The 23,471-nt window shown below is 35.2% G+C and overlaps 1 protein-coding gene across 3 annotated transcripts in view; it reads right to left on the reverse strand.

Moving 5' to 3' along the window:
- Positions 1-665: 665 nt before the first annotated feature.
- Positions 666-23,471, reverse strand: part of NCK1 (NCK adaptor protein 1) — a 79,786-nt gene continuing 56,980 nt past the window's right edge. For 2 of the 3 annotated variants that reach the window (XM_069063909.1, XM_069063908.1), the window contains 3 exons: positions 14,442-14,685; positions 6,067-6,779; positions 666-3,906 (listed from right to left, as the gene is read on the reverse strand). In XM_069063909.1, the coding sequence (XP_068920010.1) occupies positions 3,712-3,906; positions 6,067-6,779; positions 14,442-14,667 (1,134 nt within the window). In that variant the 5' untranslated portion in view covers positions 14,668-14,685 and the 3' untranslated portion in view covers positions 666-3,711. Of the gene's footprint in view, positions 3,907-6,066; positions 6,780-11,622; positions 11,774-14,441; positions 14,686-23,471 lie in introns of those variants that run through there. The other variant, XM_069063911.1, reaches the window with a different exon arrangement.

The following is a 23,471-nucleotide window of genomic DNA, read 5'->3' on the forward strand; positions in this document are numbered from 1 at the left end:
ACAAAAAAACTAAAGCTCTGAGGGCAAGACACCGCTATATAAAGCAGCTACAAGTTTTTCTTTACATGCATGAAAAAAAAACAATACTGTTATCCCATGAGGTATTATTTTTCTGCAAATTATGAGTAAGCATTTATGAATGGTCAATCACTAATGAGAAATGCAAATTAAAAGACCTCTGAGATTTCACCTCATAGCAAACAACTTGATAAAGATGACGAAGTATCTTCATATTCAATGTTGGGAGAACTACAGCAAGACAGTCTTACTAGTTGATCAAATTGTTCCAAACACTGAGGAAAAAAAATTCAAATCATGCAAAGCAACTAAATTACATTGACCTAGTAATAACAATAGTAAATCCTACAAAGGAAGTTGAAGATAGAAAGTTCCCAGGTAGATCAAAATAAATTCATAGCATAATTTTTTTATGGTAGCAAAAAAAGTGGGAACAAGGTAGATGCCCATTAATTTTAGAATGACTGAACAAATTATGACATATGAATATAATGGAATATTATTAGGCCACAAAATGATAAACACAAAATAGAGAAGAGTCATATGATCTTATGCAGAGTGAAAAACCAAAAGGATAATTCAAAGTGAGCATACTAATGAAAAAAAATACTAAAAGATATCAGAATGCAAATTAATATAATGGTCAATTTTGATTGCCAAGGACTGGTGAAACATTTTATTTTCCCCCTCAACTTTTATTGCTATATATTTTTTACATCACCTTCATTTCTGAACATAACTCTTCCCCATTCCCTACCCAGAGAGTCATCCCTTGTAACAAATGAAAAAGAAATTAAAAATAAGCTCAGTAAAACTATGACATTGAGTTTTACAGTATAAGCAATGTTTCACACTCACAGCTTCTCACCTCTACAAAAAAGGTACATTTTCTCATTTTTCCCAGGATGAAGTTTAAATATAAGGTGTTATCCCCCCTCCCCCTTTATAATGTTGGAAAGGTCATTTATTTTATTTTCCTAGGTTTGCTTATTTATATTGGAATCAGTTCATTCAAGTCTGCCTATGCTGCTCTGAATTCTTTGATTCATCTTTTTCATGGCTCAGTAATATTTAATACTTGTTTTTCTTGGGAGACAGATGATGGGACTATCAATATAGAATGCTACACATACTTTCAGACATAGTCAATGTGTTTACTTCTTTTGTTATAAGAGAAGTTTCTATCTTTGGGGGAAAAGAAGGATACTGGGAAGTAACAATGATGTAAAAAGAGCAAAGAAGGTTGATAATACAAAAAAAACTGCATATGTATCACTTAAGTGTATTAGGCTTACGTGAAAACATTTCAGCACACTGGTACAAATTAAATATGTGGTTCACTTTGGCATGATCATTATCCTGAAAGGACATAATACAAGCAAATATGGACTTCACTGACCTCCATAAGGCATTTTTTGCAACAGCAATAATGATCTAGTTGTGTCAAGAAATACATGTTCATTTTTGATGATGCTTATTTCTTAGCTATTTTCTTAAAATTCCATTCAACATTAACACAATACACGAGAAGAGAACTGAGTTATGACAATCTCAAGTGTGAGCATTAATCTCTCATTATTCAAAAAACATTTCCACAATGAAGGTAAATTCTACCCTATTTGCAGAGACTGGACCTATTCCTTCTCCTTTTTCAGTGTTAAAGATCTGCAGAGTATCTAGTCTAATCCCTTCATTTTATATATGAAGGAACTAAGGCCCATTACTTACAGGTATTTCTGTAAATCTGCAGAAATATTAATTGGTGTGCCTTATGATTCTACTAATATTCCTGGTAATTAAATTTGTAAAAAATAGTAAGCATACATCACATTTATTACTATTAAAATTCTCTAACAACAATTAGCTTTTATAAACAAAGTGTCACTGAGTTAGAAAGATCAATATTAACTAAGCTACAAAAGCAGAAGAGGAATAATGCCGATCACCTTAACAGCACTGCCTTCATTAACAGTTGGAAAGTTCTATCATTTCATGGTAGATTAGCAAAGTTTCTGAAGCCAGGACTGCCACCCAGTGGCAACAATAAAGTAATAAATAATTTTAAGACAAAATCATGTTTAAGATAATTATGTTTTTCAAAACTGAATTAAATTTACAGACTTTAATTTTTAAAAGTTCTTTTGGTTCATTAAGAGTCTGTAAACAAACATGTAGACACAAAAAGTTCACATATTTAAGGAACATTAAAGAATTCTTATTTAAAAAACCAAAAGGATCATCCTAACCTTACAACTCCACAAAATATTGGTCATTATTCATATTTTTACTGATTCTCCATCATTTACTAAGTGAAGAAGCTTTAATAAACATCTGAAATTAATTTCTGATAAGCATTTTCACTTGGCTGTCTAGCTTAAATCTTCAGGTTTCAATTTGTGAATAAAACAAAATACTCAACAAGGTGTAACTGTAAAGTAATAACACCAACTTTTCCATGAGGCACACAGAATTAGTCTAATTACTATAGTCATGCCTCATATTTCCATTAGAAATCAATGTGGTTGGTTAGGAAAAAAGAAACCACAATTAAGAACATCTACAAAAATAGACTTTGTAAAGTCTAAAAAATCCATAACTACATGAATAAATCCTGTTTCTCCCACAGAAAAGCAGGACCAATTACAAAAACTCTTCAAAGTAAGGCATATTTGGGAACAAAACACTAGATTTAGTGTTCAGGTCAACAAGTCCTATCAAAACTGGAAAGCAGAGTACGACATAATTATTTTTTAAAAAGTATGTCTAATAACTGTTGATGTTACCTAGGAAAAAATCAAGTCTCTTACAGCTTATTCTTTTTCCCCCAAACTTTGCCATTTCTTATTTTTTGTTGGCACAGACAGAATATATCCTGAAGTGAAATCCTATGGAAAAATGACACTACAGAGTTCATTTCTCATTTTAAAAGCTAAATGTATCTCACAGAGATTGCTTTGTTTTCACACAAGTAACAGACGGAGAATAATCAAAAAAGGCCAATTCAGTTCTTTAGAGTATTTCCCCTGCCCCCTCAAAAGCTGTAAATTAAAACTCCACAGAATTTCTTCCAATTTTCATGTTTTACATGAAATACAGGCAGTGAATGAATCTGAAAAATTATTACAGGCTTATTTGGTATTTACAATGGCTTAGGAGAAAAATGGCACCTGGAAACCATCTCTAATCTTTTTCAATGATTATTGCTCTTCAGTCCTACATAGAAAAGATTAATATTTCCAGGGAAATTTATTTTAGAATATTTCATTATAGGGACACAATATTTTTATACTTCAAGAGATAGTGTGACAAAAGCAATTGCCTAATATGGTAACCCTCCTAGAAAAGTAAAGGATAAGTAATTTAGAATATCTATAATTTAAAGATGTCTGTCCTTCACTAAACTGATGATGAAAAAATATAGAACTTATTACTGGAAACAAAAAAAGGAAAAGTGACAATAAAACTGAAAATCAAAAGCTGGAAGCAATTGCTTTACAAAGTTTTTTTTTTACATAAAATGGCATATATATGTGCATTGCTATGTTATAATAAAAATACATATGTATTATAGTCAATTTCATATAGAGTTAAAAACATCGATTTCCAGTCTGGCACGAGTGGACCAACATCTTCTTAGTCTCCAATCATATTTCTAATTCGAAATTTGTGGCAGTTATTCTGGTCATCTTTCTATCATGATAAATGCTTGATGAGATATAATTTTTCTCCTTGTTCACTTGTAAAAATTGGTGCCTTTTTATAATGTTCTACAAGTTCTTCCATGGTGCTGAATTTACGCTGTCCAATGCAGTAAACAGTGTCTTTCAACTGGACTTTAAAATGCTTGTTTTTCCCTTGTGCTTTCAAAGACACTGAGAAATCATTTGGCTAAAAGAAAACAAATATACATTTAGAACTTAAGTCATTTTTACTAAAAATTAAAGATATGGCTATCACAATTTTAATATAGATTATGCCTACAATAAATAAATTCTCAGTTATAACATGTGAGACATAATATACTCGTACCCCCAAGCAAAGATTATTTGATAAACATATGGAACTATGCTTGACCCACCTCCTTACAATTAGTCTCTGGTAACAGAAAACTCTTGGCAAAAAATCCTGAATAACCAATGCTTGTCCTAAAGGATAAAGGAACATGAAGCTTTTCAAGGGAACTTGCAACAACCATCCAAAAGGCTCCAGAAGCAGAGACCTAATTTAAGTCTTCAAGGTTACACAATAGGAAGTGGTAGTATATTAGGAAATTTTCTGTTAAATGTTTTGGCCTTGCAAAAATATCTATTTTAAAAAAAAAGAAAATGCAGTCATTTGCTCTCAAAACTACCACCTTTATGTCCCACAGCAATCCAGAAGCCTCTCAAAAGGCAGTTTTCTGACTTAGAAACACATGACTTTTACCTTCCCAAACATATGAAAAGCCAGTTGCATATTGACTCATACTCCCCTAATTTAACTGCCCCATCACTAATTCTATCCTTTTCTCTTACCTCCCACTCCTGTGGAAAGTATAGTAAGCTACTGAGATCTGATGGCACTGCCACAAGGCAATGGTTAGCATAAGAAATTGTCTAATCTAATATCTATCAAAACCTCATTGTGTAGTACAAATATTTGGCTCACCACATATTTTTCCAAACCATTAATTACAATCTTTTTTTGAGGGAGGGCATAAATATACACAGAGTGTCCATCCTCCTCTCATAACTCAAGAAAACTGTCCCCCTTAATTCCTTATGAAGTAAAAAAAAAAAAACACAATTTTAATTATGGTTGCTAAACATAAGCATGTTTATGACCCATTTGTATAAGAAAGAAAAAGAAAAGAGCAGCTAACATCTATACAGCGATTTAAGGCTTGTTTAATATGTTAACTCAATTGGTCCTCAACAGCTCTGGGAGGTAGGTACTACCCAATAGTACAGATAAGGAAACTGAGGCTAGAAGATGCACTGACTTGCCTAGGGTCACACAGTTAGGAAGATAAGGCAGAATAAAAACTCGCATCTTCTTGACTGTCCAGTGATCTATTCAATGAGTCACCAAGTTGCCACACTAAGAAAAGGAAAGCAACTAAGTTCTGAAATTAAATTTATGTGACCAACCTCTTAAGATCCCTGAAAACGGTCAAAAATCCTTCTTACAATCCCACTAAGTCTCCATCCACTATCAATCATATCCTTCTCAAATTAACCTCGTACCTTCAAGTTCTGCCTATTTGAGAGGTAGGGTGGCATAATGGGTAGCAAGTCAGGAGGACCTAGGTTTAATCACACCTTACACTTATTAATTTTGTGGCCCTTGGTAAGAAATGATCTCAGCCTCAGTTTTTTTATTTGTAAAATGGGCATAATAATAACTGTAGTATTTACTTCACAGGGTTGTTGTGAAGAACAAATGAAATAATATATGTAAAACACTTGTAAATTAAAATATTAATAATGTCAGAGTTCATTTGTTTTTTAACCATTTTAATTTTACTTTTTCAGCATTATTTCATTACTAGTATTAAAACAGAATTTTTTTTTACTTTAAAATTAAATGATTAGTTCTATGAAGATTATAGGTTAAATAAGCCTATACCATACAGGTTGGCCTGGGAATTATCCTTTATAATATAGATTTTATCACTGATGTTGGTTTTGTTGTTTTGGTTTTTTGAGGGATAGGAAAATGCCTGCCAAATTCCAAACAACATGCAAAGAAAACTGGAATATAGCCTATTCAGAAATTGGGACTTCTCTATATTCGTACAGGGAAACATCTGAATATTTAATCCAAAGGCAAATCCCCCAACATAAAATATATTTTAGTTTCCAGTTTTCATAACCTGTATCAATTCTGATTTGGCCAATATCTAATTTTCCCAGTTCCTCAGTTTGATGCACAACACGGTATTTCAGAAGGCAAAACCAAATAGCCTAATGAAGAAATAATGTCAAATCAGAGGATTTATTCACATAGTTTCTAGGTCTAAGGAAAACTCAGAACCTAATTGTTATTTATCAATGAAAAATGACTTACTGAAGATTCACTATCCCGAATGAGGAAGTCCCCTTCATTCCCTCTTTCATTCAATGCCATTTCTGCCTGATGTCTAGTAACTTTCCCATAATACCACGGGTTGCCAGCAAATCTGCCAGTGACTGATGGACCAATGTAATCACATTGTGGAGGTGATGGTTCCAATCCTGAGGTTAGTTGACTATTCTGCATGACAGTAACATAGTTCTTTGGCACCAGGCCCACCTGCCCATTGATCTTCCGACATTTCCACCACTCAGGGTCATTTTCAGGTTTTTCAATAACATCCATCACTTCTCCTTTCTCAAAATTTAGCTCTTCATCATTGGAGGAGCTGAATGGGTAGAGAGCTTGTACTACATGTAGCACCTGTCCACTATTTAAATTGTTGACAACTGCTGCTAATTTCTCCGATAAGGAGCCCATATGTTCACCCAAAGGACTGTCACTTTCTTCAGTCACATAGTTTGAAGGAAACCATCCAACCTGTCCCTTATAGCTCCCCCGCCACCAACCATCGCTGCATTTTTCCATGACAACCACCTTCGTCCCTTTTATCAAAGATAATTCATCTTCCCTCTCTGCCATGTAATTAAATTTCACGTAAGCAGGCATGTTGAGGTCATAGAGACGCTCTCCAGGGTCAACAAAACTGTCATCAGCAGGAGATGCAGAATCTGGCACACTGGGTTTTCTTTTTACTTTTCCAATACCTGTTTATATAAAAATTAGGGTGGAAAAAGAAAAAGAAAGCAATAATTATAAAAAAGTTGTATCATTTGATCATTATTCACAGTCTTCAAATTTCAATGTAGCACATCTTTCTGGGAATGAACACAAATTTTTTTTCTCACTAGTGATATGGACTCAAATCCTACTATCCACATGACATAATTTATTTCACCTATGATACCCTTTCTTTTACTGTTCACAAAAGCTCAAAGAATAGATAGCAGCTACATGGACAGAAATATGGATAGAGATAGAGTGGATAGAGAGGCAGGCCTACAGTCAGGAAGACCCAAATTCAAATCTGATCTCAGACATTTACTACCTGTATAACCCTGAGCAATCATTTGACTTCTGTTTGCCTCAGGTTTTTTTCCCCCCTGTAAAATGGTGATAATAATAGCATCTACCTCCCATATTTGTTTCAAGGATCAAATAATAATTGTAAAATGCTTAACACATTGCTGGGCAAATAGTGAGCACTATACAAAGTTAGCAATTATTATAATTATTTTGAATAACTAAATGCAGGCAATATAGTATCCTGAACTTTAATATATATTTTTTTAAAAGTCTTTCCTACTTTTGAAAACTACATACGTGGAAAAAAAAGTTAAAACCTAAAGCTATCAATATACAAACCAAATAGTTGTGGCCCTTACTAAAAAAAAAAAAAAAAAGTGGGTGTCCATTAATTGGGCAAACAGCTTATGGCATGAGAAAACAATATTGTACTGTGAGAAATTACTAACATAAAGAATTTAAAGAAACTTGGGAAGATTTGTATGCAGAGCAAAATAAACAGAACAATTTATATAACTATAATAATGCAGAAGAAAACAACACTAAAACACACTTCAGAACTCTGGTCAATGTAATGACTAATGCAGAGACTGATGACGAAGTAAGTATACCTCTTGTCTCCTGGAAAAGAGGTAGTGCACTATAGGTTTAAAATGACTCAGGCATTTTTAGGTACAGTCAGTATAGCGAACTGTTTTGCTAATTAATTATATTTACTTATTACAAGGTAGGAGGGAGAAAAGGCTAACGTATCTACATAATGCCTACTATATTTCAGGTACTATACTAAGTATTTTACAATTATTATCTTATTTGCAAGGCAGAGTGTATAATTATCTCCCATTTTATAGCTGAGGAAACTGGGGGCAAACAAAAGTTAAAATGACTTGGCCAAAGTCACGCTGCTAGTGTTTGTGGCCATATTTGAACTCAGATATTTCTAACTCCAGGCCCAGTGCCTTATCCATTGTACCCCTCACCTATCTCAAAGAAAGATTCTAGTGTCATAGAGCAGGCACAAGGTTGTTTTTTTTTTTTAAAGCACTAACATTTGAAAAGAGAACAAATAGACCTTAATTCAAAGGAAGCAAAATGTCCTGATTACAAAAGTAGTATTTAATCATTATCATTCTCTCTCTGTATTTCAGAAATCCTAAAGAAATCACCTCTAAACCCAAATGAACAGAAGAACTACACTAGCAAACTCACCTGAAGTCTCAAAGAACAAGATAATAGTAGTTGTTCTTTTTATCCTTCAAAGTGGAAATATGGGGACAAATAGGTAGCACAGTGAATAGAGCACTAGCCCTGGAGTCAGAAGGATTGAATTCAAATCCAGCCTCAGACATGTGACACACTTTACTAGCCACATGACCTTGGGCAAGTCATTTAACCCGAATTGCCCTGCCTTCCCCCCTCCAAAAAAAAAGAAAGCAAAAAAAAGGTAGAAAATACAGATAAGTAATCTTATGGTATTAATACCTTTAACTTTCATGCTTCAGAGTCAGAATACAGTAAGGATGCCTTATTTACAGCCAGAGGTATGGACCACTGGCCAGTGACTGTGGTGTCTGATTGTAAGATTAAGTCTTTAAGTTAACAGTCTCATTGATCTGCTATCAAATAAGTGAATAAATATGAACATATTTCTAGAAGTTAAGTGTTACAGAAACATTTGTAAGGTATTTCTATTCATTACTTTCTGGCTCAAGTCAAGGACTAGCAGAGGAACTGGGGAGAGGGACAGAGGAAAAGGTATTAAAAAAGATTCAATTCAATTTTAGCATGTTGGAGTAGTTCAATCATGTTATCATTCTACAAACAAACAACCAGATACACACTTGGCTTCTACAGAAGTCAAAATTCCTAACCCATACATATCTATCTTTTTTCACCCTCTTCCCAACCACAGTTAAATATTGTTTTCTTCGCTCTAACCAGTCCTTGATGTGTCAGTCTGCTCTTAATCTATTTCTCCAACCTTCGTGTCCTATTTTTTTCTTTAAATTAATTTATTTAATTTTAGTTTTCAACATTTACTTCCATATGCTTCGGAGTTTAAAATTTTCTCCACCTCCTTCTCCTCCCCCCTCCTCAAAAGAGTGTGCAATCTGATAAAGGCTCTACATAGACATTTTTATTAAATATATTTTCACATTAGCTATGTTATTATCATTATAGTTGTTAGTATAATTAGAAGAATGAGAATGAATGGTAGAAACCACAAGACAGAAAACAAAACAAAAAAAGAGCAGTCTGCTTTGATCTGCATTCAGACTTGTACTGCTTCCTCTGGATGTGGGCAGTATTTTCCATCATGAATCTTTTGGAATTTTCTTAGATCCTTGCATTGATGAGAAGAGCTAAGTCTATCAAAGTTAGTCATCACTCATGTCCTATTTTCGCCATTTGTTTTGTCATCAAATTCCACTTATAATCCTTGCTTGTGGTGGAAGATCCACTAAGAAAGCCTCCATAAGTCAATTATGGTCATTTACTTACTAGATTAAGGAGAAAACAGAATGTAGGTGAAAAGTACAGTGTTTGAAAATGATTGTTAGGTTAAGTCCATAATTTTTTTTTAAAAGAAAAAAGTATCTGGATAACATGTGAAATGAAGGAAATGTATCCACCTAAAGCCTAATCTTTTTCATGATATAGTCAAAAAAAGGTGACAGAGATAACCACAGAGTTAATATCTACCTTCCCACTGGCTCTGGAACCAGAAACGACTGGTTAAGAAATTTCTGACATCTTCCCTTAAGGCTTTTTCTACGATAGATCCTCTAGTCATATACCATATCTTCCTCCTTTGATTCTCTCTTCATTCTCAACTCTTACATGGCTAGTACCTTATCATGTCGTCTTAGAATTAAAGGAGCTCTAGAACAGGTAAAGTGGGGTCTGTGATCTTATTTTTATAATTTCTTTTCAATATAATTATCTTCCTTTGCAATCCTATGCATTTTATTTTGTGCCCTTAAAGATATTATTAGGAGAAGAGGACCATAGGTTTCACCAGAAGGCCCAAGGGGTCCACAATACAAAAAAAGCTTTAAGAATTTCTGCTCTCAAGAGTGCCACCTCCTACAGGAATCTGCCCCTCCCCCTAGTCCCTTCCTCTAAAATGACTTTATATCTCCTTTGTATATATTTTGAATTTCATTTAATTTTCTGTGTGCGTTCTTTTCCCATCACAAGCTCCTTGTGAGGAAAAGGACTTTTGTTTTTCTGTCTTACTTAGCATTTAGCATAGTACAGCACATTGCTTGGCATATCAGAAGCACTTAATAAATGCTTAATGAATGAATCTCTCACAAACAGTCATTCACTGGGCAGTTCTAAGTGTTAAATGCTGAAATATGCCTCCCTATAGCTTCTACCTGTTGATTCTCATCCTGCACTCTAAGACTACAGAGGAAACATACCTAATTCCTTTATCTACATGACAGACATTCAAATATATGAATAACTGAATTCTTCTCTGAAGTCTCCTAATCCATTCCTCAAATAATAAAGGTTGTTTTTATAGTACTTTAAAGTTTGCAAAGCATTTTCCAAACGTTGTCTCATTTGAGTTTCAGAAGATTTCTGTAAAGTACATACCACAGGTATTGTTACCCTCATTTTAGAAAGGAAAAAAATTATTTGCCCAGGGTAGGAAAGTTAGTGAGAGTTGAAGGCAGGACACCTTCCCTTCCTCCTCCCTTATCTAGCTTCTGAGAGTAAACAGAAAGTTCTTGGTAACTTTTTTCTCAGCTTCCTCAAATGCCTCTGGCATAGGGGAAACTGATTATCTCTACCCAGTTTTAAGGAAAAATAAAGCAAACACATATGCAGATCAAATCAGACCTACTAAGCCCACAGAAGACATGCAGATTAAGTCCATATTTATGTCAGTAAATTTAAATATTATTTTATCACATAATGTCAAAAACAATCCTACAAGTATATGATTTTCAGTTAGTGTTTTAGCTGGTAAGGAGTTTTGGCAACTTTCAAACTGCTCAAACACACACAAAAATATCAACTTCTGTTGGTTATGGATTGTAATGATCTAGCTTCTGCTAATCTTTTTTTCCTCCAAATTTTAAGGAAAAAAATTACTGTTAAAATACTTCAAAATTTAAAAATAACTCTAAATTCAAGCTTTTTTTTGTGTTTGTTCATATAAATTTTAGTCATTTCTGTGGTTTACCAAAGTTTGTATTCTACTTTAAATGCTGATTTTAAGAGAAAACATTAGCATACTGGAATAATCTATATTTTCATCTCTATGTCACTAGCCCTCTAAAAGTACTTTTAGTAATCTAGCATCGTCTAAGACAGAACAATTTTATTTAAAATTCCCCATAATTAGTCACATATTCCATAACAAAAAACGAAAAACATCGATTTTATGACAAAACATAAATAGGCCAGGTTTTTCTATGGAACATTTACATATTTAAAGGGAGAAAGTCCAGCTTAAAGAAACACAAATATTGAAGCAAATCTAAGGAGTTAATAAACACTTAAACTTACTGAAAAAGTCCTTAATGATGTTCAACCAATCCATTTTGTTCAAAATCCTATGTTCTCTTTCTTTCAGATGGCCATACAGCTCAGGATAATTCTCAGTTGAGCTTCCTGGTCTGTTCTTTAACACTGAAACTCCCCACACCCAATCCATGTGACTTGGCCCATACCCAAACAATAAAAGTTTTTCCGAGGCTTCTCCCATTCCCGAAACTTTTGATCTTCACAAGAACTTGTTTAACAAGTATGTCATGTCTGACACAAAAAACATTCAACTTTCAAATGTAAAAATTTTTTAAAAGGTGGACTTATCATTTGATAATATTTACTAAGATGATTTACTATCTCCATCCTTTTGGGGATTTTTCCTTTCTTTTTCTGTTTAACTCTTAGTAACCAGTAAAATCAGGAGCAGCCTGGTCCATTAATTCCTTTGGGGAATTTCCAAGGTAACAAATGGCTGGGTGAAAAAGTTTAAAGTACAGGGAAATGGTTGGCAGGACGAAATTGCCAGATTATTGTCATCATTCCAGCTATATGAATAAATGACTTAAAATAGATTTCATAGAGCACTTTAAAGTTCCCCTAAAAAAAGTAGCACCATACAAGTGAAAAGAACTAAATCATATACTAATTAACTGGGCTTAAACACCTGACTAAAACATCATCAATACTGTCAGGAAAATAGTAAGGTTTTTCTTGTATAAACAAATCATTTTAAAGATACCTAATTTGGTTTCTGAAAGACTATATTGGTAATCACTAAAATCAGAATTCCCCCTTCCCTATCACAGTAATTTTTAAAACGTCCTTTGACAAATGTGAAATGGACTTTTCTCCTATCTTATTAATAACTTCTACTAAGTTTTTGAAAAACTGGATCACTTATGTCCTTGATCTTTTCTAGATATTCACCAACAATCACTGATACCCTTGGCTGAAGAAGGAAGCTTACGAGCTCTTTCCATGTCCTTAAATCTGCGTGTTTTGTTGAGAATACAGGGTTTTTAAAAATCAGTAATTACTGGTTCTAATTCTGGCTTTACCAGTAACTTTGGACAAATCATCTAAATCTCTAAGAACAATGTTCATATATTGTTTAAATTTTGAAAATCCAAACAAAAGTTACTTCAAATATATCACCTGATGATCAGCGATCATCTATTCTGTGCTTAAAATTACTCTGGAATGTTGCTGATTTCATGCTTGAAAATTATTTGTTCTATGTGTTGTATCATACTCTAAATCTGGGACAAATTTTGTTACTGTTTTGAAAATGTTACAATCGTCTATTTAAAAGAATTAGTTTTTACTTTTATTATTGATAATAAATTAAAAGGAGAAAGTACAGTGATGACTACCTCCTTCAAAAAGATGCATGAGAAACAACAAAAACTAATTTAAGACAATTAGTCAGTGATAAAACACAAACGTATTTTATTTCAGTCAATTATTTTGGCTACCAAATTATCTTTCCAAGTAGAAAATGTTCAACATTCTTTTCTGCATATGTAGAAAGCACAATATTAGGTAATGGCATGTTTTCCTGAATACCAACAATCAAATCCAGTCCCTCCCCAACTCCTTTCCTGTAAGCCAAGAGGGAAAGCACTAAGAACAGAGGTCAATCCTCACTCTGCCACATTTCCTTCCTCTCAGTTTAGCCAAGGGAAGAGCAAAGCAAGGACCTCTGTTTACTTGCACCAACAAAGGGATCCAAAGGAAAAAGGAATCAGAGAAGGAAAGGAAAAGGAGAAAAAAAGAGGCAGGGACTATAAAAGACTGATTATTTGTGGTTGACTACATGATTCCATAATTAAAACTACAGAAAAAAAATGAGATAATATTTTTTAAAGTTGAGATTCCTAACTAGGAAACCAGTAGCTTAAACACTAGGCCAGTAGGTGTTTAAGTTCATGTCAAATATAGTAACTTATTCTACATTTAAACTTTAAATGAGATAACTGGTTTTGGCTCAATTAGGGCATAGGACCCACCCACAGTCCTCTAACCTGGCTATGTCTGACATCTATAGGCTGAAGATTGCCCTCACTAAGCTAGTACTAAAGACTGCGGCAGACAATAAATACCATAGAATAACAGGTCTAAAAGTCATCAAGTCAGAGGTCATCCAGTTCATCCCCTTCATTCTATAGATAAAGAAACTGAGACCCAGGGAGTGAAGGAACTTGACAAGGCTGGTGTCAAGCAGTGGGGATCAGGAGGAGGACATGAAGCCAGCGTCTCTGACGCTCTTTCCAGTGTGCCATGCAGCTCTTCTACACTCTAGAATCGATCCACAAACCTGTTCGTTAGGGTCATCCTTGCTGACTGTGACATTACAAATTCTAGAAACATTTTGTTCAAAACTACAGTCAATTGTATGGAGTAGCATGGAGGAGCAGACTGATGTCTTTTAACGTGAACTATTATTTTCCTGAATCAATATTATTTGACAAACCCTCTCCTATACTGCTGATTCTTGGGCTTGGCCCTGCCTAATTAACCTGGTGCCATTTACACACCCATGTTTCAGCATGATACCACCTGAGTTAAGTATCTTAATCAATTTCAGCAAACATTCATTAACCACCTACTAAGACTTACCTAGGTAGCAAAATGGACAGAGTGCCAGGCCTGGAGTCAGGAAGACCTGAGTCCAAATCTGTCCTGAAACACTAGCTATGTGACCATGAGCAAGGCATTTAAGCCCCTTTACCTCAGTTTCCTCATCTGTAAAATGAACTGGAGAAGGAAATTGCAAACCACTTTTGCCAAGAAAACCCCAAGAGGTTACAAAGAGCTGAACATGACTGAACACTTACCTAAAGTATCCTTTAGATTTTTTACAATAGAAGCTTTCCTAGCACTGTTTTTCCTTTCAACATAGTTAGAAGGCACAAAACCAGTTCTGTTCATTGAATTTCGAACTCTCCACCAGGACTTGGAATCATCCAGTAGCCACAGTCTTTCATTCTTCTTGATGTCAAGCTCTTGCTCTTGTTGGGCCACATAATCAAATTTGGCCACCACCACCACCTCTTCTGCCATTTTCTAGTAGCTGTGGCACTGTCAACATAAAAGACATAGAAAATTAATTATTCCCTTTAAAAAATCCTTATCTGTAAAGGCAAAATACCAAGAAATCAGGACTGAAGACAGTACTTGGATATAAGATACTCCTTATATGCTGATTTGAATTTATATTTTTCAAGTCCCAAGATTTTTATCTGTATATTCTATATATAATTTTAAAAGATCTTGAATTTCTAATTTGGTCTGATATTCGAACATTTGAAGAAAGACAAACTGTTAGCAAATCATTGTATCTCTCTATTTTGAAATTACTTTGTCCTGTTTAAAGGGCTAAAAATAGGAGCTAACAAAGGAGACAGATAAAGGTATCAGGGAAAACAATAAGGGTGTATATTGTCTTGGTAGCCAAGGAGACAAAAGCATCCAGAAAGAAGGGGAAGTCAGAAAAGTCAAATGCTGCACAGAGGCCAAGGTTATAGGACTGCAGTTTAAGAAATGGAAGGAAACTTAAAGGTTATTTACTCTAACTCCCTCCATTTTTAGTTAATCTGTAGCCTAAAGAGGCTAAATGATTTGTCCAAGATCACCTGGTATTTGAACATTTGTCCTTTGCATCTATCTAAAGTGTTCTTTCCACAACATCATACTGCCTTCCATGAAGGATGAAAACTGGGAATGCATGTGCGTGTACACACATACACACACAATGAATTTCCTTTTCTTTACACTCTCAGTTCTTAATTAGGATTTTGTGTTTTAATTTTCTAATATACTTGTCATATTGTATATTATTAGTTATTGGTGTTAGTATTTTATTCCTCCATCACTTTAAAAACCCTATCAGTACAGGAACCCTGTCTTATCTAACCTGGTATTTCCTCAAGACTAGAACAGTACTCTGGTATGCAGTTAGTGTTTAATAAATGTTATTTTGTATCATATTGCTGGTTTTATTTTATGCACTTCTAATTAATTTATTCTGCTATATTATTTCTGAATTTATATATACTCTTTTCTTTTGTTTAGTAAATCCTATTTTATGATCTTGAATATGTGGAGACAGGTTAGGAGCAGAAGGGAAAGGTGAAGTAGGTTCTAGAAAAGAATACTTGCAAACAGCGCAGAAGAATGGTGATAAGTAATTAGAGATGGTGTGAACCATATGTCTTAACTGAAGGAATCAAATCAGCTCAGTGGCAAGGAAAGTCCAGGAGGCTCACTGTTTTCAGTGGGTGGGTATGCATGCTGGCAGCAGGGAATTTTAACAAAGGGTACAAGTTAAAATAGCCCTTAGGATTAAAGGCAAGGTCCCTTGGACAGGTTTCAAAGAGGAACTTGTACCCTGGGAAATTAACTAGAAAATGAAGCCTAAAGCCTAGGGCTAGAATCCAGTCACCAGATCCTTGTATCCTTTATATCAGTTCCTCACAGAGCACACAGCACTTAAATTTCACTTTTTTTCCTATTCCTTCATCCCTTAACTTGCAAATAATGGGATAGTATATAGTTATGGTAGGTATTTCTACATAAGAAAAAAAGATTAAAGGGGCGGCCAGGTGGCTCAGTGAGTAAGAACACCGGCCCCAATGTCAGGATGACCTGGGGCTCGAATCCGGGCTCAGATACTTAGCACCACACTCAAAAATAACTGGCCATGTAACCTTGAGCAAGTTACTTAACCCCAATTGCTTAAAAAAAAAAAAAGATTAATCTTCATCAGTTTACTGAGCCCTCACAGGTATAAAGAATGCAATCAGGACAAAAATACAGTTTTAGTCAAAACACCATCTTTTCATCTTTAGAAATTATGCTTTTAAGAAGGGCAAATATTTTTTTTTAAAGCAATTGGGGTTAAGTAACTTGCCCAAGGTTAGAAGGCCAGTTATTTTGTGTGGGTGTTAAGTATCTGAGGCCAGAACCAATCCCGGGCCCTCCAGACTCCGGGGGCGGTACTCTTACTCACTGTACCACCTAGTCGCCCCAAGAAGGGCAAATATTAAAGTAAACTACAGTAGAAAAAAGAAGAGATCAGACAGACACAGTAATATTGGTCAACGAATTTTTGTTAAAGAATAGAAAAAATATTTACAAACTTTAAAATCTGTACTTCCTCAGATGTCTCTGAACCAATAATAAAATATAAAAAATCCCCACAATAACAGTCATGTAATTCATTACTTAGCCCCTTATTAATAGGCTCATCTGTGACTAAGACTTTATTTTTTTCATTTTCTTTTCTCTAAAACAAGACTTAAAATGGTACATTCAAAGTACTCTTCAAAAATCAAAGCTATCTATAGTCCTATTTTTAAAATACTCTAAATTACTACTGATTAGAGAAATGCAAATTAAAATAACTTTAAGGTACCACCTCATACCTATCAGATTGGCTAATATGACAGAAAAGAAAAATGATAAATGTTGGAGGAGAGGTAGAAAAAATGGGTCACTAATGAACTGCTGGTAGAGTTGTGAACTGATCCAACCACTCTGGAAAGCAATTTGGAACTATGCCCAAAGAACTAGAAAACTAAGCATACCTTTTGACCCAGCAATACCCTGCTAGGTCTGTACCCCAAAGAGATCAAAAGAAAAGACCTGTATGTACACAAATATTTATAGCATTTATTTTTGTGGTGGCAAAGAATTGGAAATTGAGGGAATGACCATCAATTGAGGAATGGCTGAACAAATCATAGTATGACTTTGATGGAATACATCAAATACATGTGCAAATGCATTCACACTGAAAATGGTTTTTTTTGTGTGTGTACCTAAAGCACATTCTTTATAATGCTCTAGGCTTGGTCCATACAACAAAAAACTGCAACATAATGCATCATCATTTAGAAAAAAAAAAAACACATTAAAAGAAGCTTAAGAGGATTAACAAATCCGAGTCTCTCATTTTAAAAATGAAGACAACTGAGCAAAATCTAAGAAAAGATCATTTCCATAAATACACACGTGTTTCTTAGGTGACTTTTTAACTCATATAATACACTAAAACTAATCAAATTGAATCAAGCTCCTTCATACAATACATAAATATTGGGAGGCTGGGAGTACTGTGGACAGAGCACTGAGCCTAGAGTCAAGACATGAGTTCAAATTTGACTTCAGACATTTACTGTGTGGCCCTGGGCAAGTCATTTAACATCTCTCTGCCTCAATTTTCTCAACTGTAAAATAGGGATAAAATAGGCACCTATTTCCCAGGGGTATTATGAGGATCAAATGAGATAATATTTATAAAGCACAGAGAAGCTCCTCCCTCCCTTCCTTTCCTTTCCCCTTTTCCCTTTCCCATTGCCCCTTCTCCTTCTCTTCCATTTCCTCCTTCCTCTCCCTCCGTCTACTTAGCGCATAAGTTCCCAAAGTGGGCCATACAACCCCCTGGGGGTGGCATTAGAATGATAGGAGGGGGCAGAGCCAGTAGCCTTGGGTGACATTTCAAAAAAAAAACATTAATGGGTTAAAGAAAGATTTGGGAGGATGGAAAGCTGAGTAATTTTTTTAATGGGGGCATTAGGCCAAATAAGTTTGGGAAACTCTGACATATGGTATCATACCCTTACCAGCTGGTGCTCTGCTCAAAGGAATGTAAATTTTGATCTCTGAAATCTAACAAGATATCTTGGGTTTACAGGCTAGATTTCTTTCTTAAGGACTAGGCCTTAAACTCAATTCACTCTGGCTGTCATTGATTGGCCAAAAATAGGTCCCAGCCTAAGCCCCATTCATTGCTTAGTTTGTGCTCATATTGGCTGAGAGTAAATGTAAACAGCAACTGTCTTCAGTTTTGGCTAGAAACCCTAAGGGTCTTCCCCTCCCAAACAGGTTTTCTTTTTTTGATTACGTAAAAGAGGCAATTCTTTGCCTCATTTCTTACCTAGCCTTAATCACTGAATGGGCATTGCCTCAGTCAAACTGAAACCTGAGAAAGACCTTAGCTCAAAAAAATCAAAGTCTCCCACTGCACTGGGAGCCATCTCCAGTCATCCTGATCTATATCTTGTCACTGGGCTCCGGAGGAGAAAGTGAAGCTGGTGATTCTGCACAGCCCTCCCTCACTTAAATCCAATTCACTTGCAAGTCGTGGCATCACCTTCCCAATAACCTTTTGAGAATACTCTCATTGAGAACAAAGGACAAGCCACAACAATTATTCCCACAGCACCTACTTAGTATATTATCCAAAATTTTAAAATACATGTTAACTCAAATAGTTCTCAAAACAACTGCAAACTTGACAACCACATGAAATTCACCATTAAGAGAAATGCATATTTTAAAAACTCTGAAGTTTCATTTCAAAAATGATAAAGGCAATAAATGCAACCGAGAGTTGTAATGATTTAGGAAAAGACTTCATGGAGAAATAAACTGTAGCTGGTCCTTAAAAGATTTGTGTTAGATTTGACTAAGCAGAGAAAAACAAGCTTTTTTTTTTGCATAAAATCATGTTTATAAAGAAATAATCAAGTGGGTATATACGTATTAATATTCTGCATATAAGAAATATAATTTCAAAGAGAAGAGATATCCAAAGATTGATTAAAGGAAAATTAATTCAATCAGGAAAGGTTTCCTAGAAAAGATGAATTTTCTGATTTGGGATTTTATAAAAAGATAATGACAGGCTGGCTGAGACAGAAGTATTCCAAGTAGGAGAAATGTTACATATAATGTTATAAGCATTCTAATTCCTCAGAATGGAATGATATAGTCAGACAGACAAATACAGATGTGTGTATGTATATACACACGTCAGCAAATGGATTACTTTAGCAAATATCTATAATCCTAGCCTCTCAACCAGGCTATAGTCTTGTGACAACAATAACCTACATGAGATTTCTACCTAGGTATCTTGCTGTCACCTCAAATTAAAGATGGTTTAAAATAAAACCAGCTCCCCTCCCCAACCTCCCTGTCTTTTTTAGTGACATAATTGCTCTCCACATCATCTTTCATATAAAGTCAGTCATTAATCAATCACTTGATCAATAAACATTTACTAAGTGTTTTACTGCAGGACAAGTACTGAGTTAAGGGCTGAGGATGCAAGAAAAAAGCAAAAAGTCCTTGCCCCCACAGACTGAACTCATGGGAAAGAGATAACAGAACAGAAGATAAGTAAGGTAGACTAACGGTAACCTGCTAAACACTGGAGAAACTTAAGGAAGACAAGAGTCCCTGCTCTCAAGGAGCTCACAGTCTAATGGGAGAGACAACACAAAAGCAATTACAGACAAATAAAATGTATATAGGATCAACTGGAAATAATCAGAAGAGGGAAGGCTCTAGCACGGAAGAATAGAAAGGCTGCTTGTACAAGGTGGGATTTTAACTGGGTCTTGAGGGAAACCAGAAGGTAGAGGAGAGGAAAGACAGAATTCCAGAGATAGGATATAGGAATGTAAGATGATTGGAAAGGTAGAAAGAGACCTGGTTTTGAAGAGTCTTAAATTTCAAAGGGCTTTATCTTTGATCCTGGAGGTAACAGGGGGCCATAGTTATATCGTATGGAATGCATATACTATAGGTAAATCATGTTAGTAGCACTGTGGGAATCAGATTGAAATGAGAGACAAGGAAAGAAAATCCATGAGAAGGCTTCTATGACAATCCAAGTGGAGAAGTGATGAGGGCCTAAATTAGTTCCTGTGTGAGTGGAGAGAAGGAGAAATTTATGAGAGCTGCTGCAGACAAAGAAATTATAAGATTTAGCAACTAATGGATAGGGGGATGAGTGAGAGAAGAGGTGAGGAAGACCCAAAAGTTAGGAACTTTTGGTGGGTGGATTCGTGGTATCTTTAGCAGTAACAGGGAAGCTAAGAAGAAGGGTGGAGATGAAGGGTGTGGAAATAATGAGTTCTGTTTTGGACATGTTGAGTTTGAGATATCTAAGGAACATTCAGTTCAAACTGCCTACAAGGCAGGTGGTGATGCAGGACTAGAGCTCATGAGAGACTAAGGCTGGCTATCTATATCTAGAAATCATCTAAATAGAGACAAATGACTCTATGCAGCTGATGAGGTCTCCAAGTAAATGTGTGTATAAAGAAAGCCCAGGGCAGAAACTTAAGTGACACACAGTTAGCAGAAAGGACATGAAGATCCAGGCAAGAGAGACTTGGGGAGGGATTGTCAGGAGAATCGAGAAAATAGTTGTAAAAACCTAGAGAGAAAAGAATATCCAGGAGAAGACGTCATTAGACTTGGCAATTAAGAAACCACTGTTAACTTTGGAGGGAGCAGTTTAGTCATCATGAGGCTGGAAGCCAGAATACAGAGGAGAGAAAGTAGAGGAAAATATAAAGGGCATTGGTGAGCGCAGTAGAATCCAGCAAGGGGTTTTTTTAAGGATAGGGAAGATGTAGATGTGTGTATAGGCAGAAGAGAGGGAGTTAGCAGAGGAAGAGACTGAAGACTAGAGAGAAAATGGAGATATTAAGCTAGTCTACCAATTTTTCCTTTCTCAGACTTTGTCTCTTAAGATTCTATAACAAAGCAATTTTACAATCTCTTAGAAAAGAAGTGAGGGGGTGGATAGATAGGCCATTTCATCATCAAAGACTGGAATGAAGGAGATATTAGAGGATCAGAGAGATGTGAGACAGGGAAAATGGAAGGCAGAGCTCATGACAAATGGCCTCAATTTTTTTTTTCAGTGAAATATGAAGTGAGGTCCTCAGCAAAGATCTACTAATTATAAGGTTTATTTTCTCCAAAAAACCCTCATCTGTCCCTTCCTCTTCATTTTTACAACTACTATATTAGTGCAGATCCTCATCAACTCCTACATGGATTACTGTAATAGCTTTCCAACAAATTCCCCTTTCTACTTCCAACATAATTCTGTTAAGACTAACTTTCCTTAAACACTATTTTATCATGTCACTCTTCACCTCAAAAACCTCAGCTACCATCAGCAACTTTGCTTTCAAAGACCTCTATAATCTTGCCCCACCATATGTGTGTGTGTGTGTGTATAAATGGATGCGTGTGTATATAAATGGGTGTGTTTATCTTTACTTTCCATTACTCTTCAAAATGTATCCTCTATTCTAATCATATCTCTCTCCTCAATGTTCCACAAAAATACATGTAATCTCACCTCTATGCTATTGACTCTGTTTTACCTTAGAGAAGAAAGGAGGGAGAAAGAAGGGTATGGGCTGTGTAGCCAACACTTTTCCCCCACCCCTCATCTCCAGGATGCAAACCTCCTTTCCTCTCTTCTCATATAGTAAACAAATTCATGTGGCATATGCCCCCTAATGGTGCAGACTACAACCCATCCACAATTTATCAATCTGCATGACTTGTTTATGTCATCCCATGAATCTTTCAGAGGTGGTTCCTCCAAATGCTAAGCTGATTGCACTGGCACTACACAGGACTTTTTTTAAGGGTCTCTTAATGATACAGATATTAATGTAACATACAAGCTATTCATCTCTTAAACCTTAAGGATGAACCCATTTTTCTTTTTAGTCATATTATCTCTGATAACTTATAACCCAAAATTATTGTAATTGGCTGTTGATAATTTCCTACAGAGTATTTATTCACACTATGCATCTCTCTTCTGGCCTGCAATTTTGATACTTTGTAGAGATTGCAGGATTCCATGATTTGCAGTCATGGTATTATCAGAAAAAAAACATTAGTCTTAAAAGGTGGGATTTTTGTTCCAGGGAGAGGACTTTCAAAGAAAGCACTGAAAAATTTCCCAATCCAATCCAGTCCACTCTCTTTCTCTTGTTCAATTCTGGGCCCAGTTACTGGTCATCTGCAGTGTTTATCTAGATGTCTGTAAGTGACAGTCCATTATCCTATGTATCATAATGTTAGAAAATAAATATTTTTCATCCACTTGATTTTTCCTTGTGGATTAAGACAAACTGTTCTGAGTGATTATTGGTCTCATTTAGAAAACTCTACAATGTCTTGTGGTTTGAAGCGACTGACACAATATCTTCTGTAAATAGGAACATCTGGAGTATTTATACCATCTACAAGAGGTCCTTCTTCCATTCAAACTACACTGAACAGAGGTAGCATGTGTCTTATTGTTTTATGTCTTGGTTGATTTTAGTCAGAAGATAACCAAACAAAATCATTCCTGTTGTTACATCCATAATAGCTAATTTTATATCATACTTCAAAGTTTAAAGTGATTTACATGTATTATTTCATTTGATAATAGTAAATCATATATCAAGGACTCTTGCATGATCTTAAGAAATTCATGGGAGATACCTTGTTGGAAGAGTCTTCACAGCTGCATTTTGCCCTCCTGAAGCAAATGTCTTTTTTAAATAGTCAACAAACTATTGTATATATAGTATAAAAAACTACAGTATAACAGGATTGTATATTTGCTGCTCCTTTTGGTCAATTATGTGATTAGAAAGATGTGCTATAGAATATGTGAGAAAACAAAAACATGGACTAATTTCCAGATAATGAGCAAAGATTGAAAAAAAGCAGAAAGTCTACCCAGAAATGTGTGGGACCTAGGCAGAAAGACTGCTCTAAATAGTTACCGCTCTAAGTAACTCAGAATAAAAAGGAGGGTCCTGCCATTTGCTTATATAGCCTTAAGCAGTGATAACAGTGAAAACTCTGAAAAGCTGTTCAGAATCGTAGCTTTTCTCTGTTCTTCCACATGGACACTATTCCTTCATTTTTTTTTTTTTTGGCTTAAAAAAATCTAACATTTGGGGTATCCTGGCATGGTCAATAACAGAGCATTAAATTTGAAGAAAAAAAGGCCTAACGCTCAAATTAAGTCCCCAGTGGTTTCT

The sequence above is a fragment of the Petaurus breviceps genome, unplaced genomic scaffold, assembly GCF_028583685.1.
Source record: "Petaurus breviceps papuanus isolate PSGF00001 unplaced genomic scaffold, PetGlider_PUasm1.0 90604, whole genome shotgun sequence".
NCBI lineage: Eukaryota > Metazoa > Chordata > Mammalia > Diprotodontia > Petauridae > Petaurus > Petaurus breviceps.